This window comes from Rutidosis leptorrhynchoides, chromosome 10 (genome assembly GCF_046630445.1).
Source record: "Rutidosis leptorrhynchoides isolate AG116_Rl617_1_P2 chromosome 10, CSIRO_AGI_Rlap_v1, whole genome shotgun sequence".
Taxonomy (NCBI): Eukaryota; Viridiplantae; Streptophyta; class Magnoliopsida; order Asterales; family Asteraceae; genus Rutidosis; species Rutidosis leptorrhynchoides.
The window spans coordinates 288,747,121-288,763,466 of NC_092342.1; the positions used below are offsets into that span (position 1 = coordinate 288,747,121).

Genomic DNA, 16,346 nt, shown 5'->3' on the forward strand with positions numbered 1-16,346 from the left:
CTCATTTGCCGTTGATAACCCGTGCACATTTGCAAGCACGTTCTTTGCAAGACACAAACGAATCGCACTTGCCGCCCTCAAATCCATATCATCCCATTCTTCTTCATCGAACTTCTTGCTAGAATCACTGCTGGGAACAAGGGTGGGTTTACCCTTCAAAGCCTTGTGTAAACCAGACTGAATCAACACATCCTTGACTTGAACCTGCCATAAGCCAAAATTGTTCCTCCCATCAAATTTCTCAACATCAAACCTCATTGGACTGAACTTCGACATCGTATCCGTATCCTATAAACAACACTTTCTCTGATTTTGTTCACGTTTCGAATAGCCAAAAGATGTAGCAGGTAGCCAGGACCCTTTAAATCGAAAATCCACAACTAGGCCACTAACAAATCCAACTATTACTACGAATCAGAAAAAATATTGTCTAACCAGATACCCTATACGATCAAAAGAACTCGTTTCTGATGTGGACGATCCACTCCCGTGGCAACCACAGAGCATACTCCGACTCCTATAACCGAGACCCCCGTCAAACCTGACGCTCTGATACCAGTTGTTGGGAAATTACGGTCTCACTAATTCCCACCACCCAGCCCAACAATAATAGTAAAGAAATAAGAACAATACACAACACAAGATTTAACGTGGAAACTCCAAAACAGGAGAAAAACCACCGGCCCCCAAAGAGAGAAATACACTATATCACAAATTGTTACAATGATATAGACGACTCTCTTAAGCCAACTACACTCTCCAAAATATTTAACTAATACAACTCTCAAACAAGGGTAAGAAAGAAAGAAATAATCAAATACTTAAAGTGTATTGATTGGTGCAATTTGGAATGAAGACTTAGCCCCTCTTATATAACCAAGTCACTCACCCCTCACATCTTCCTCCCACCAATGTGGGATAAACATATCTTCTACTAGCCAAAATAAACCAACAAATCTCCACCTTTTGGATAGAAGAAGATAACCATGCTTCCACATTGCAAGGATAACCGATGTAGACGCTTCCTCGACGACAACTTCAAGATCCTCATCTTCATGCCGTTAACATTATCTCCCAAGAGACATAACTTGCATCTTCATCGAACATTGTCTAAACCGACAATCATTGTCATCACAGACAATCATAACTCTTAACAAGAATTATCATACTCCACCATTAAGAGTATAGCACTTAGAATATCACATTCCAAGCATTTCACCTCGGCACATGTTGTTGAACAACCAGCTGAAACTTTATGGTGCAACTTCCCTGTTTGGCTTTCCCGAAAGTCCCATCAGCTACAACATCAGTTTCCACCACACAACCTGCATAAATGCCAAACCAATGCCCATGTGTAATTGTGGAACCGCTAACAAACATCCCTTTCCATGGTGGCGCGGACACACCATGAGGATGACGTGACTTCAGAGGAATTCGTCACTCTCCGTAACAACGGAGACAATGTTAGCGTCTTTGGAGCCATTTGCCGGATTAGCTCCACCTGGACAATTAACCCTTACATGCCCAGTCTTCCCGCACCTCCAGCATACCAGATTCTTCCCAGAGTTTCTCTTTCGCCTATCCGAACACAACACTATCGTATCTCCTGATGACGAGATCCCGTTACCTTCCAGTCTTTTCTCCTCGGATAGGAGCTTGCTAGTAACGTCTTCAAACTTCAGAGTTTCTTTCCCATACATCAAAATAGGTTTCATGTGTTCATAAGACGATGACAAAGATAATATCAACCTCAAAGCTTTATCTTCATCATCCACTTTAACTCCAATAGCTTCAAGTTCTGAAACAATACCATTAAGAATACTTAGATGATCTGAAATCTTTGAACCCCCATCCATACGCAGAGTATGAAATTGTTCTTTAAGACACAACCGATTTGAGATGCCCTTGCCCTGGTACAACTGCTCTAGTTTAACCCAAAGCTCATTTGCCGTTGATAACCCGTGCACATTTGCAAGCACGTTCTTTGCAAGACACAAACGAATCGCACTTGCCGCCCTCAAATCCATATCATCCCATTCTTCTTCATCGAACTTCTTGCTAGAATCACTGCTGGGAACAAGGGTGGGTTTACCCTTCAAAGCCTTGTGTAAACCAGACTGAATCAACACATCCTTGACTTGAACCTGCCATAAGCCAAAATTGTTCCTCCCATCAAATTTCTCAACATCAAACCTCATTGGACTGAACTTCGACATCGTATCCGTATCCTATAAACAACACTTTCTCTGATTTTGTTCACGTTTCGAATAGCCAAAAGATGTAGCAGGTAGCCAGGACCCTTTAAATCGAAAATCCACAACTAGGCCACTAACAAATCCAACTATTACTACGAATCAGAAAAAATATTGTCTAACCAGATACCCTATACGATCAAAAGAACTCGTTTCTGATGTGGACGATCCACTCCCGTGGCAACCACAGAGCATACTCCGACTCCTATAACCGAGACCCCCGTCAAACCTGACGCTCTGATACCAGTTGTTGGGAAATTACGGTCTCACTAATTCCCACCACCCAGCCCAACAATAATAGTAAAGAAATAAGAACAATACACAACACAAGATTTAACGTGGAAACTCCAAAACAGGAGAAAAACCACCGGCCCCCAAAGAGAGAAATACACTATATCACAAATTGTTACAATGATATAGACGACTCTCTTAAGCCAACTACACTCTCCAAAATATTTAACTAATACAACTCTCAAACAAGGGTAAGAAAGAAAGAAATAATCAAATACTTAAAGTGTATTGATTGGTGCAATTTGGAATGAAGACTTAGCCCCTCTTATATAACCAAGTCACTCACCCCTCACATCTTCCTCCCACCAATGTGGGATAAACATATCTTCTACTAGCCAAAATAAACCAACAGTTTGTTTTTTAAAATGTTTTTGTCTGAAGATCTGTGAACTATGTCTATAGAAAAGATGTAGCCTAAAGGTGTTGATAGTGAAAACTGTTTGTTTTTATTCTTAAATAAAACTTAATCATGTCTGCAACACTAAGAAGCGTATTTCTAATTCTACACGCATAAGGACATTTTTCTCCGTGTATCTTATGTCTTAGAAAAATAAGCGGTATGTAGTAAAGTGTCAACATGCTCGCATACATAAGACATAATAAGATCTGTAATAAGAATAAGATCTGCAGACTGAAAAAACAAATTAACACCCAAGTAAAATGCACATAACACTTGCCTTTCGAAGTGTGTAGAAACATTCAAGATGTTTGCAAAGTGTAGGTGCATCATAAAGATTTTTTAGTTGTCTAAGAAGGTCACGTAGTACGACGATATCTGATAAAGCGACTGTCATTCCTCCACCAGTTAAGGCGTGTCTCATATTAAGCGCATCTCCCAACAGAATTGCGCCCGAAGTGGGTTGAGAATCAGCTGGCATAATTTGATTTGGCATTGTTCTTATGTTTCCTTTATCAACTGCGGCTACAAATGCATTTTGTAACTCGGGTGGAATCTGAAAAGTTATACAGAGTCGTTAGGTCACAAATATATACTGTATTTTTTTCTTTAAAGGATATAGGGGCTGCGAGTACCTGTGGAGCTACAACAGTTTTGAGATAGTTGGCCATTTCACCGTTTGAAACGGACGGTACCTTTTGTCCGGGAATATCTACCAAACAACGAACCTCTGTGTTACTGATTGGATAAAACACGATGGGAGACGGGTTTGCTATGATAACATGTCCATAGTTTGCATATGGAAGATCAACATTCTCCAACACCAGACCCACAAAGGAAGAAGGTGAGTCTACCTGTTAAATAACAAATTCAAATAATATTTCAACACAAAAAAGGGAAAAAAAATAATGTAACAACTAGTACGAGTTTCTCTCTTTAGACCACCCGTTTATTACAGTGACTGTGACATGGAGGAAAATTTGGTATTTTTGATAGGAGAGATAAGATTTTCACCGTGACGTGGCAGTGTCAAAATTTTGATGTTGTGTTATGGTGAATGTCAAATTTGAATGGAAAAGTTTTGAGTGATGTGGTAAATATAATTGGAAGTTGGGTAGAAAAATAAATAAAAAAAGGTCGAAATGAGGTGTCAAAATTTGAATCGGGTGTCAAATTTACCATTTGCCCGTCATGAAATAAATTGACTCCCTTTTGTGTCAAATATGAGTACATGACGCCCCGTAACACAGGCGTAGCCGCGTAGGGGTGTCAAATTTTGCCTTGTCACAGTCAGAATTGATTTTGACGCCCCAAAGTGGGCGGTCTTAGAAAAGCAAAGAAGTCTTGTATATACCTTAGATTTGCAGAGAGAGCGTCGTAAATTAGAAAAGCACCCATCACACACAACGGTGAGAGGTGCTTGTGCAGTCATCAGTTGTCCATCTTTGGTTTTGTAGTTCACCCCTTGAATTGTCCCGTTTTTCTCGAGCAATGAAGTCACAGTACCTTGTTCCAATTTTACACTGACAAGTATAATTACAAAACAAATTTGATCAGCAAACGTGTCAACTTGAGACAAACGATGTGTTTTGGTGATATAAACTGAAGCGAATATAGTCAATTGTGTATTTTTATTGTTCCTTCAACTTCTAAATTTGCTATTACATATTTACATGTATGAATGATGAATGATATTAGCTATATGCAAGGAGGGAAAGAAATACTTTGGAAGAGATGCCGCTTTCTCCCTCATCCGATGAATAAAAGGCCCGTTGTGAAAGCTTCTTCCCGATATATTCGCATCATATTTTTCCAAAGGATAAGCGATTTTAGTGCTTCTACCATTCATATAAATCGCATAACCAAAAACTTGCTGAGCCTCAATTCCATCAACACAATCTGCAACAATATGATGACAGTTGCTTAACATTTGTTACTGGCATCCGGTCCAAAATTTTTAGTCCACATTTCCAAATTATAACTTCAAAACTCCAAAAAGTGTTAGGAAACGAGCAGTAATCTTATTCTTACCCTCAAGACCCAACTCAGTAAGTTTTAAATATCCGCCTGGTTGTAGGTATTCACCGACAATTCGATTTGGCTCAGTCAAATCCCTCTCAATCACCTGTACTCGACGTCCATCCTGTTTAATTTGCATAACAAGTGAATTTAGCTTAGCAGGTTGACTAAAAAATTCAACTGCAACAATAACATAACAATCAACCAAACAAAAAATGTTATTTACAAGTTCGGTCTTTTCAAATCAGAAGCTAACAGTTAGTTATGTTGGTGCATATTTGTAATCCCTAGTTCGAAGAACGATTATGTTTAAATTCAGCCGTGTAATAACGATCCAATTTGTAATTGTGACTATTGAACTTATATGTATGCGTGTTAACGTTTTATATAAATAGTTAAAATGTCCACACAGTCGACCGACTGAGTCCACATAGTCGATCGACTGAATACAGACAGTAGACCGACTGTGTCTGGTGACAGTATATATACGGGTTTTATGCCTCCATTGTGAGGTTACACATTCCAGTTACCCTAATCCGTATTCTCTGGTTCCAGTCGTTCCCAATACCCAATACCCACCGAAGAACACATCTAGGAGTCGATCTAATCTAGTTAATTGCCTAGGTTTGATTCATTCGACCCCGAAACGATCCGTTATTCGATTGAACCTTGTTCTAGTTGTTTCTGCCATTAGATCGAGTCACAAACGATTCTAAGATTCTTATTAATTAGTCTACAAGCTAAATATAAGATGTTGCTATATTATGGCACGCTAATACTCTTCTTCATCACGTATCCAAATCAGATTAGTTTGCAAATGGTCTACTGAAATCAGGTTAATTACTTCACGTCTAAGTAGAACCACTATAAACCTAAAATTAAACTAATTAAATAATTAGTATAAAATTATTCTTTAGTTTATTCAATGTCACATTAATTTTTGATTTTTAACATTATTTCCTGTTGAAAAATCGTGTGTACTTTTACCAAATCAGATTAACGCAGCGGATAGTTAAAATAATAATCTTTAATTATTTTATGAACAAAATTTATACAAGATTAAATTTTCACTTATTTAATGAAACATGCACACAATTAATCTTTCCCAGTGATCCAGTTACACCATAATAATTGTCATGAATATAAAATAAAAGAGGAGTTAACGATATACCTTTCTTGGAGAAATTGATGAGACGGAGAGAAACTTACGATCAAAAATATGACCGTCTCTTAGGATAGTCCACACTACACTTCAAACAACGTCAATGGATGCTAGTCCAAACTCAAGTAATAATTAATCAACCTTTGATTAATATTATGAACTCAAAATGATATTCTTACTTACTCTCTTTTTAATTCTCTCGTATCTTCTTATGAAGGCAAAAGAAAGGAATATATATTACACTTTAGAAACACCCGTGAACCTTATATCAATCCGTGAATATTTTACTTTTTGAAAGAATCCAATTTAGGATATTGAATTTGATTTACGTAATATCATAAAGTCGTATTTTTCAAATACTTCAGGGGTAGTTTATGAAACTTATAATTAATAATTTCTATCATGTCACTTTCATGTGAATAGTAAATTAATTAATTTCGTTTCATTTACTATTCATATGAATAGTAAATGAATTAATTTCGATTTACTATTTTGTTACTTGAGTAATATATATACATCATATATATATTTATTTGACGTCTCGGTGTATATGTGTGTGACCCCGAAGGCTCAAATGAATTTGGCCATATAGTTATATGTTGTACCTTGCATATTAATCCTTCAGACTCCCACTTGTGCATGGCACAACACCAAGTAACTATACAAACAATGGTAAGCGTCTAGCAACACGTCATTGTCCCCAAATTCATGTGAGGGTAGTTTCTCGAAACTGTTTATGGTAAGTGTTAAATGTCATTCGTCCTTTTGTTTCAGATACTTTAGTTAAACTTGAGATATGGATCATCGGTCATTCTCATTTGTTTAACGATTTTATTTCTCGATCTTAGAACTGAATTAGATCACCAAATTAATTAAGTATCATCTTAATTACATCTGGGTGCGGCCACACAAATATCTTATTCATTCATCGAGGAGCTCAAAAAGTATCTAACTCCAAACATTTTAGAGGAACAAATCCTATATTGCATACACGTGTCTATCACGAGCTTTACATTATACCCAATGATGGCCTTTATAACAGCCTTATTCAGGACAGCGTTTAACCATATCAAAGTACAATGCTACACTCATCAAGACGGGCGTGCATCTCAAGTCTAAGGACACAAAGACATAATCACTAAAAGATTCACTACTGACTACGATCCATATAGTGACATCTCATGGTTGGGTCATTCCAGTATTCATCATCAATGAATACATATGAATTTTGGTCTCAACAAGGTAACTATTCATCATCAATGAATATAACCAAAATTTCACATTAATCTTAATTCATGTTATTCCCATAACATGATCGATTATGGAGATTTTGAATAATCAACAATTATTCATGGATTAAACATGCTAATATAGAACACAGTGATATAAATGAAACTGATCATACCAACTATATATCAATTCATTAAGATAAAACTGCTTAATGTTCCAAAAATATCCAAATATTAAATTACAAATTAAAAAGATCAGCAGCATAACGAAGTCCAATACTACTAGCATGATCATCATGCTTGTTGTGTGTCATGGGCTTCGTGAACGGGTCAGCCACATTATCATCTGTATGAACCTTAAGAATACTAATATCATTCCTCTCAACGACTTCTTGAATGTAGTCAAATTTTCGAAGAATGTGTCTGCTACCTTTACGTACACGTGATTCTTTCGCTAGTATAATAGCACTTGAATTATCACAATACATTTCCATAGGGGATTCAATGCTGGGAACTACTCCAAGTTCAGCAATAAACTTCCTAATCCAGACAGCTTCTTGAGCAGCTTCTGATGCAGCAATGTATTCTGCTTCTGTTGTAGACTGTGCAACTGTGCTCTGCTTTGAGCTTCTCCAATCAACTGCCCCGCCATTCATGACAAAGACATACCCTGACTGGGATCGAGAATCATCTCGATCAGTTTGGAAACTAGCATCTGTATAACATCTAATACTCAACTCTTCTTCTAAACCACCGTAAACCAAAAACATATCTTTAGTCTTTCGCAGATACTTAAGAATGCTCTTAACAGCAATCCAATGTTCTTCACCTGGATTCTGTTGATAACGACTCGTCAAACTTAAGGCTAACGAGACATCAGGTCTAGTACATAATATGGCATACATAATGGATCCTATAGCCGAAGCATACGGAACACATTTCATTCGTCTTATCTCATCAGGTGAGATAGGACTTTGAGACTTGCTCAAGGTTATGCCTTTTTGCATGGGCAATGCTCCGCGCTTGGAGTTTTGCATGTTAAATCTTCGTAAGATTTTGTCAATGTATGTACTTTGACTCAAACCAATAAGCCTTTTATATCTATTTCTATAGATCCTGATTCCAAGAATATACTTAGCTTCTCCAAGATCTTTCATGGCAAAACATTTTCCAAGCCAAGATTTGACATCTTGCAAAGTTGGAATGTCATTTCTAATAAGTAGTATGTCATCAACATACAAGATCAAGAAGACAACTTTGCTCCCACTAGCTCTAATGTAAACACAGGGCTCATCTTGGTTTTGAGAAAAACCATATTCTTTGATTTTCTGATCAAACTTAAGATTCCAGCTCCTGGATGCTTGCTTTAACCCATAAATGAATTTTAGAAGCTTGCATACTTTAGTAGGATACTTAGGATTCACAAACCCTTCCGGCTGAACCATATATATGTCCTCGCTTAGGTCGCCATTTAGGAAAGCGGTTTTGACATCCATTTGCCATATTTCATAATCATGAAAAGCAGCTATGGCAATAAGTATCCTAATTGATTTAATGCTTGCAACTGGTGAATAAGTTTCCTCATAATCAATTCCTTGAGTTTGAGTATAACCTTTTGCCACCAATCGAGCCTTAAAAGTGTTTACATTACCGTCCATGTCTGTCTTCTTCTTAAAGACCCATTTACACCCCACTGGTTTACAGTTGGGTGGAAGATCAATCAAGTCCCATACTTGATTATCTTTCATGGACTGCATCTCTGCATTCATAGCATCTCGCCATTTGTCAGATTCTGGATCTGATATGGCCTCACGGTAGCTAGAGGGTTCATCATAATCCCCTAGATGAGGTTCATCTGAATTAATCAGAAGATTCAACTTCTCCGGTCGATGAGGAGTTCTACTAGATCTACGAATTACAGGTGCAACACGTTCTGGCTCATCAACAATGTGTTCAGTTTCAACGCGCGGTTGGCTAGTGCCTTCAGAAGGTATGTTACTTTGTGATTCTTTAATTTCTTCAAGATCTATTTTACTCCCACTGACTTCTTGTAAGAGAAGATCTCTTTCAAAGAATTCAGCAAAACGAGCAGTAAACACTTTGTTTTCAGCTCGGTAGTAAAAGTAGTAACCCATTGTTTCTTTTGGGTATCCCACAAAGTGACATTTGATACCTCTGGGTTCTAACTTGTTTGAAGTGTCACGTTTCACATACGCTTCACAACCCCAGACTTTCAAATAAGACAGCTTAGGACTCTTTCCATGCCATAACTCAAATGGTGTCTTTTCTACCTTCTTGGTTGGAACCATATTGAGTATGCGTGCAGCAGACTCTAATGCATAACCCCAAAAAGACATTGGTAGAGTAGTTAGACTCATCATAGATCGAACCATATCAAGTAAAGTTCGATTCCTCCGTTCAGACACACCATTGTGTTGTGGTGTGTAAGGTGGAGTGAACTGTGAGACAATCCCACGATTCTTCAGGTGGTCCAAAAACTCTTGACTCATATATTCCCCTCACCGATCAGAGCGAAGGGCTTTAATGGTCTTTCCAAGTTGATTCTCTACCTCATTTTGGAAGATTTTGAATGTATCAAAAACTTCATGTTTATGTTTCAGCAAGTAAACATAACCATATCTACTATAATCATCAGTAAATGTAACGAAGTATGATTCACCATTTCTAGACATAGTTCTAAAAGGGCCACACACATCAGTATGTATTAGTCCTAAAAGATCTTCAGCTCTCTCACCTAAACCGGAGAAAGGAGCCTTTGTCATCTTTCCACATAAACATGACTTGCATACATCAAATGACTCAGAGTCAGTTGATTCCAAAAGCCCATCCGATTGGAGTTTTGAAATGCGTTGTTTATTTATATGACCAAGACGACAATGCCATAGATAGGTCTTGTTCAAGTCTTGCTTGAATCGTTTGGCAGTACAGGTATATACAGAATTATTATTTGAAATCACACCATGCATATCAATTTCAAAAATACCATCACGTGGAATAGCATTAAAATAAAATACATTATTCTTAGAAACTGAAATACCAAAGTGCGTAAATGTAAGTTCAAAACCAACATTTTTCAAAAGAGAAACTGAAATTACATTGCTCGTAATACTTGGAGCATAATGACATTGCTCCAACAAAACAATAAGACCACTAGGTAGAGTAAGCTCATAGGTTCCAATAGCTTCAATAGCAGCTCGAGCCCCATTGCCCACTCTTAAGTCTAGTGTGTCTTTCTTCAGTCTCTTACTTCTTCTCATTCCCTGCATATTGTTACAGATGTGAGTACCACAACCAGTGTCAAAAATCCAGGAATCACTAGAAAAAGTATATAACTGTATATGAAATATACCTGACTTGCTGGTCTGGCCAGCTTTGCCTTTTCTCAACTCAGATAGGTATGAAGGACAGTTCCTCCTCCAGTGGCCAACCTTTCCACAGTGGAAACAGTCGGCGTCTTTAGCTGGGTTTTCTTTCTTGGGGGGTGGTGGAATTTTCTTCTTAGCAATTGACTTGCCTTTTCCTTTTCCCAAAGTTTTCGGCTTATTCTTCTTCACCTTACCATCCCTAATCATTAGGATACCTGGATTGGAAACCTTAGATGGAATATTCTGTTCAGCAGTTTTAAGCATCGAATGCACCTCTGCCAGAGATTTCTCCCAACCTTGCATATTGTAATTCATCACAAATTGGTCATACGATTTTGGTAGTGAATTCAAAACCGTGTTCACAGCCAAGTTAGGCGGCAAGGTAGTTCCAAGTTTTTCCAATCGGTCAATGTAGCTTTTCATTTTCAAGACATGAGAGCTCACTGACTGACCTTCCTCCATTTTGCATGTTTGAAGAAGCTTATAAGTTTCATACAACTCTTGACTAGCTTGTTTCTGAAACATATTTTTCAGCTCAGTCATCATATCATATGCTGTACGATCTTCCATTTCCTTTTGGAGGTCAGGAGTCATACTAGCAAGCATGATTAAAGCTATCTTCTCTTGCTCATCGAACAACTTCCGATAAGCAGTTTGTTGAGCAGCAGTAGCTGTCTCAGGAGGAGCATCGGGTAAGGGTTCTTCAATTTTGTTCAACTTCCCTTCATATTTGAGAACGATTCTCAAGTTGCGCTGCCAGTCTAGGAAGTTTGATAGTGTTCCAAATGAACATATATTTAGTAGCAATATCGTTCCAATATGTAAAGTTTTTAAATGTGATTTCCTTATTTTTAGTTGTAATAGTTAAATAAATAAGTGCGAAGACGAAAGACGCAAATCGCTCGAAAATGAAGATTTAAAGACAAAAACGAAGATTTGAAAGACCAAAACGTCCAAAAAGCTCAAATGTACAAGATACAATTCAAAAGGTTCAATTTATTGATGAAGAACGTCTAAAAATGACAAGAGTACAAGTTACAAAACGCAAAGTACAAGATATAAAATTGTACGAAAGGACGTTCGAAAATCCGAAACCAGGACATGAACCAACTCTCAACGCTCGACGCAACGGTGTAAAAATTACAAGTCAACTATGCACAAGAATAAAATATAATATTTAAATAATTCATAATAAGAATAATATTAAATAATAAAAAGTTGTTAATTGAGCATAGTTCAGGGGTCGTAAATGAAAATTTGAATTCTAATTTGCCTATAAAACGAACGATATGTTCGATGAATTAGGGAGAGACTTTTTACGTTTCGATCTCTTTTTTTTTTCTTCTATCTTTTTTTTTTTATTTTTCTATCTATCAATATCAATATCTATATTCTATATCTCTATCATAATGTTAATGTAATAAGATATAACAATAATCTTAATTTTAAGTTTAAATTATGATAATAATAAGATTTATGATAGAGATCATTTGAGTGTGTAAGTCGAAATTCTGTCCGTGTAACGCTACGCTATTTTTAATCATTGTAAGTTATGTTCAACCTTTTTACATTAATGTCTCGTAGCTAAGTTATTATTATGCTTATTTAAAACGAAGTAATCATGATGTTGGGCTAATTACTAAAATTGGGTAATTGGGCTTTGTACCATAATTAAGGTTTGGGCAAAAGACCGACACTTGTGGAAATTGAACTATTGACTATTAATAGATGGGGGGTATTGTCTAATTGAGTGACAACTCATTGGAGTCTGTCGAACCTATCTTCAAATTAATTAACCTAATAATTAATAATGATTATGGTTGTCCTATTTAGTGATGTTCATATGGAATCTGTTATAATCATTTAATTAATCAATTGGGTTGGGTAATTGATTATTCATTCTGATCAAGTGGATGAATTAATATTCATAAACTAATTAAAACAGGGGTGGATTACATACAGTGATAACTGGTGTAATTGTTGACAGAAGTGATAACTGCGTCACAGTTTAAATCCTTAATCAGTTGGAATATTTGACTTCGGGTATAAGGGTAATTTGACGAGGATACTCGCACTTTATATTTATGACCGATGGACTATTATGGACAAAAACCAGATAGATGTATCAAATAAACCAGGACAAAGGACAATTAACCCATGGTAATAAATTAAAATCAACACGTCAAACATCATGATTACGGAAGTTTAAATAAGCATAATTCTTTTATTATATTTCTCATCGTATCTTTATTTACTGTCATTTTATTACTCGCAATTTTATTTACTGTCATTTTATTTATTGTCATTATTTTACGCACTTTAATTATCGTCATTTATCTTTACGCTTAAAATATAGAATCGACAAACCGGTCATTAAACGGTAAAACCCCCCTTTTATAATAATATTACTACTTATATAATTATATATATTTTGTATAAATATAGTTAAAAATATAGTAAGTTTCACCAGCTCCCTGTGGAACGAACCGGACTTACTAAAAACTACACTACTTTACGATTAGGTACACTGCCTATAGTGTTGTAGCAAGGTTTAGGTATATCCCATCCGTAAATTAATAAAACTTGTGTCATATTTTGTAGTATTTCCTAGTAAAAATAATAGTATTTCGTACCCTCACGCTACATCATCAAGTTTTTGGCGCCGCTGCCGGGGAGCGCTAAAACGCTATATTTTTAATTATAATAATATTGAAATAAAATATAATAATATAATAATATTGAAATAGAATATAATAATATAATAATATTGAAATAGAATATAATAATATAAAAATATTTAAGAATAAAAGTTTACGTAAAATTTAAAAAAAAAGTCGTATTTATTAAATACTTCAGGGGTATATTATGTAACTTATAATTAATAATTGCTATCATGTCGCTTTCATGTGAATAGTAAATTAATTAATTTATTTTCATTTACTATTCATGAATAGTAAATGAATAAAAAAAAAAAAAAAAAAAAAAAAAAAAAAAAATTTGTGTAAAAAAAAAAAAAAAAAAAAAAAAAAAAAAATTTGTGTAAAAAAAAAAAAAAAAAAAAAATCGTTTTTTTTTAAAAAGAAAAAAAAAATCGTTTTAAAAAAAAAAAAAAAAAAAAAAAAAAAAAAATCGTTTTTTTTTAAAAAAAAAAAAAAAAAAAAAAAAAAAAAACGTAAAAAAAAAAAAAAAACGTAAAAAAAAAAAAAAAAAAAAAAAAAAAAAATTATTAAAAAAAAATATATATATTTTTAAAATTTTGTCTATAAAAAAAAAAATATTTTTTTTTAGTTTTATTACCTTTAGATTTTTAGACTATATTCGCAACTTTTAGTATTAAGTTTAGTTTTGCCATAGTTATTTTTACTTCTAGAATTTTTAGGCTTTGCCGTAAAATCCCTTAAGTGCTTATTCCTTAGACTAAGTTTTAGGTGCTTTAGAATTTTACGACGCCGTATTTCGCACTACTTTCTTATTTTTATTTTTCGACGCCTATTTTTCGACCTTTTATTTTTCGACATTTTTCGACGCGCAATCTATTTCTTTCTTATTTCTCGCCATTCTAGTTTTTAGGACTTAGAATTTTTTTTCTACTTCTTCTCTAAATTTCTTAAAATTACGAAAATTTATTTTAAGTGGTTAAATTGATAGACATCAAAATTTTCTGGTTCGTAGTAATAGTTGGATTTGTACGTGGACCGGGTTATTGGAGCCAAACAGTCCTCAATTATATTGAGACCAAACGAATCCTGCCCCTCTGCTGCATCTTTTGGCTATTCGAAACGTGGGCAAAATCAGAAAAGTCTATTGGTTGGATAACTTATTATAATTTTTCTTTCCTTTTTAAAACTAATAGGATATTCAGTGAATGCACCGAGCAAGACGTTCACCACCTTTTGTACGTTCACCACCTGTAACTCGATCAAGACATCGTTTAACAAATATAGCTGCCGTTGATTTTTCTTTAGACTCGTCATCCAGTCGACCAAGTACTCAAACTCAAATTTCCGATAATCCAGTTTTTGAAACCAATATCACAATTGAGAATCCGGAGAATACTCAGGGACAATTCCGAGACCCTGATCCATTAATTATTCCTCCGGAACCACCAATCATTCAAACAGAGATTGTTGAGGAAGAAACCATTAAATCAGAAACCTCTAGTGATTCAGATACAACACTTCCAATCATGGAAAATCTAGAACCTCTAAGTATGGAAGATCGAATGAGGGCTAAACGCACGGGCCAAGGTCATGCCATTATTAAACCAGAAGTTAATGCGTCAGATTATGAAATCAAAGGACAAATTCTACACATGGTAACTAACCAATGCCAATTCAGTGGTGCACCGAATGAAGATCCTAACGAACACCTTCGTACGTTTAAAAGAATTTGTACACTATTCAAAATCCGAGAAGTGGAAGATGAGCAGATCTATCTCATGTTGTTTCCCTGGACTTTAAAGGGAGAAGCCAAAGATTGGTTAGAATCGTTACCTGAAGGGGCGATTGACACATGGGATGTTTTAGTTGAAAAATTTCTTAAACGATTCTTTCCGGCATCCAAAGCCGTGAGACTTCAAGGAGAAATTGTTACGTTCGCGCAAAATCCAAATGAAACATTATATGAGGCGTGGACAAGATTCGGAAGGATGTTGAGAGGATGTCCTCAACACGGATTAGATACTTTTCAAATAGTACAAATCTTCTATAAAGGCGTAGACATCGCCACACGAAAAGACATCGACATAACCGCTGGTGGATCCATTATGAAGAAAACCGCAACTGAAGCTTACAAGATCATTGATAGCACAGCCTCCCACTCACATGAGTGGCATCAAGAAAAAGATATTTTTCGTTCATCTAAAGTGGCTAGAGCCGATTCTAGCCATGACTTTGATTCCGTTTCCGCAAAAATAGATGCTTTCGAAAGACGAATGGAAAAGATGAATAAAGATATTCACGCAATACGAATCAGTTGTGAGCAATGCGGTGGACCACACTTATTGAAAGATTGTCACATTGAACCAACCATGGAACAACGAGAGAATGTTTTCTATATGAACCAAAGGCCGGGAAATAATTATCAAAATAATTATCAACCGCCAAAGCTAAACTTCAATCGAAATCAAAACATTCTTTACAATCCAAAAGGACCCGAAAATAACTGGTATAACCAACAAGGTCCGAATAACCAACCAACTCAAAACAACACTTTCAATCAACAAAGACCTGGCTTATATAAACCACAACAACAAACCGAAGAGAAAAAGTCAAATATGGAAGACGTGGTATTCAAGCTAGTTGAATCTCAAACACAATTTATTGAAACTCAAACCCAAACGAACGAGAGATTTGATCAGTCATTAAGAACTCAACAAGCTTCCATTTTGAATCTAGAAAAACACGTAGGTACTCTTGCTAGCATGATGAGTGAGAGGGAACAAGGAAAGCTACCGAGTAATACTGAAGTAAATCCTCGGAATGAGAATGTTAATATGGTTTCAACGAATTCTGAAAAACCAGCATCAGAAGATGGGAAGGTTTTAGATGAGAGTAACAATGAAGAAGTTACACCACCACCACCCGAGTATGTAAAGCCAGTGGTGACACC

The 16,346-nt window shown here is 35.7% G+C and overlaps 1 protein-coding gene across 1 annotated transcript in view; it reads right to left on the reverse strand.

Moving 5' to 3' along the window:
- Nucleotides 1–16,346, reverse strand: part of LOC139871953 (squalene monooxygenase SE1-like) — a 44,072-nt gene that overhangs the window by 2,053 nt on the left and 25,673 nt on the right. Inside the window, exons 2-6 of the mRNA XM_071859712.1 lie at nt 4,972–5,083; nt 4,665–4,839; nt 4,295–4,463; nt 3,576–3,794; nt 3,221–3,496 (exon numbers count right to left, since the gene is read on the reverse strand). Coding sequence (XP_071715813.1) covers nt 3,221–3,496; nt 3,576–3,794; nt 4,295–4,463; nt 4,665–4,839; nt 4,972–5,083 — 951 coding nt within the window. The remainder of the gene's footprint in view (nt 1–3,220; nt 3,497–3,575; nt 3,795–4,294; nt 4,464–4,664; nt 4,840–4,971; nt 5,084–16,346) is intronic.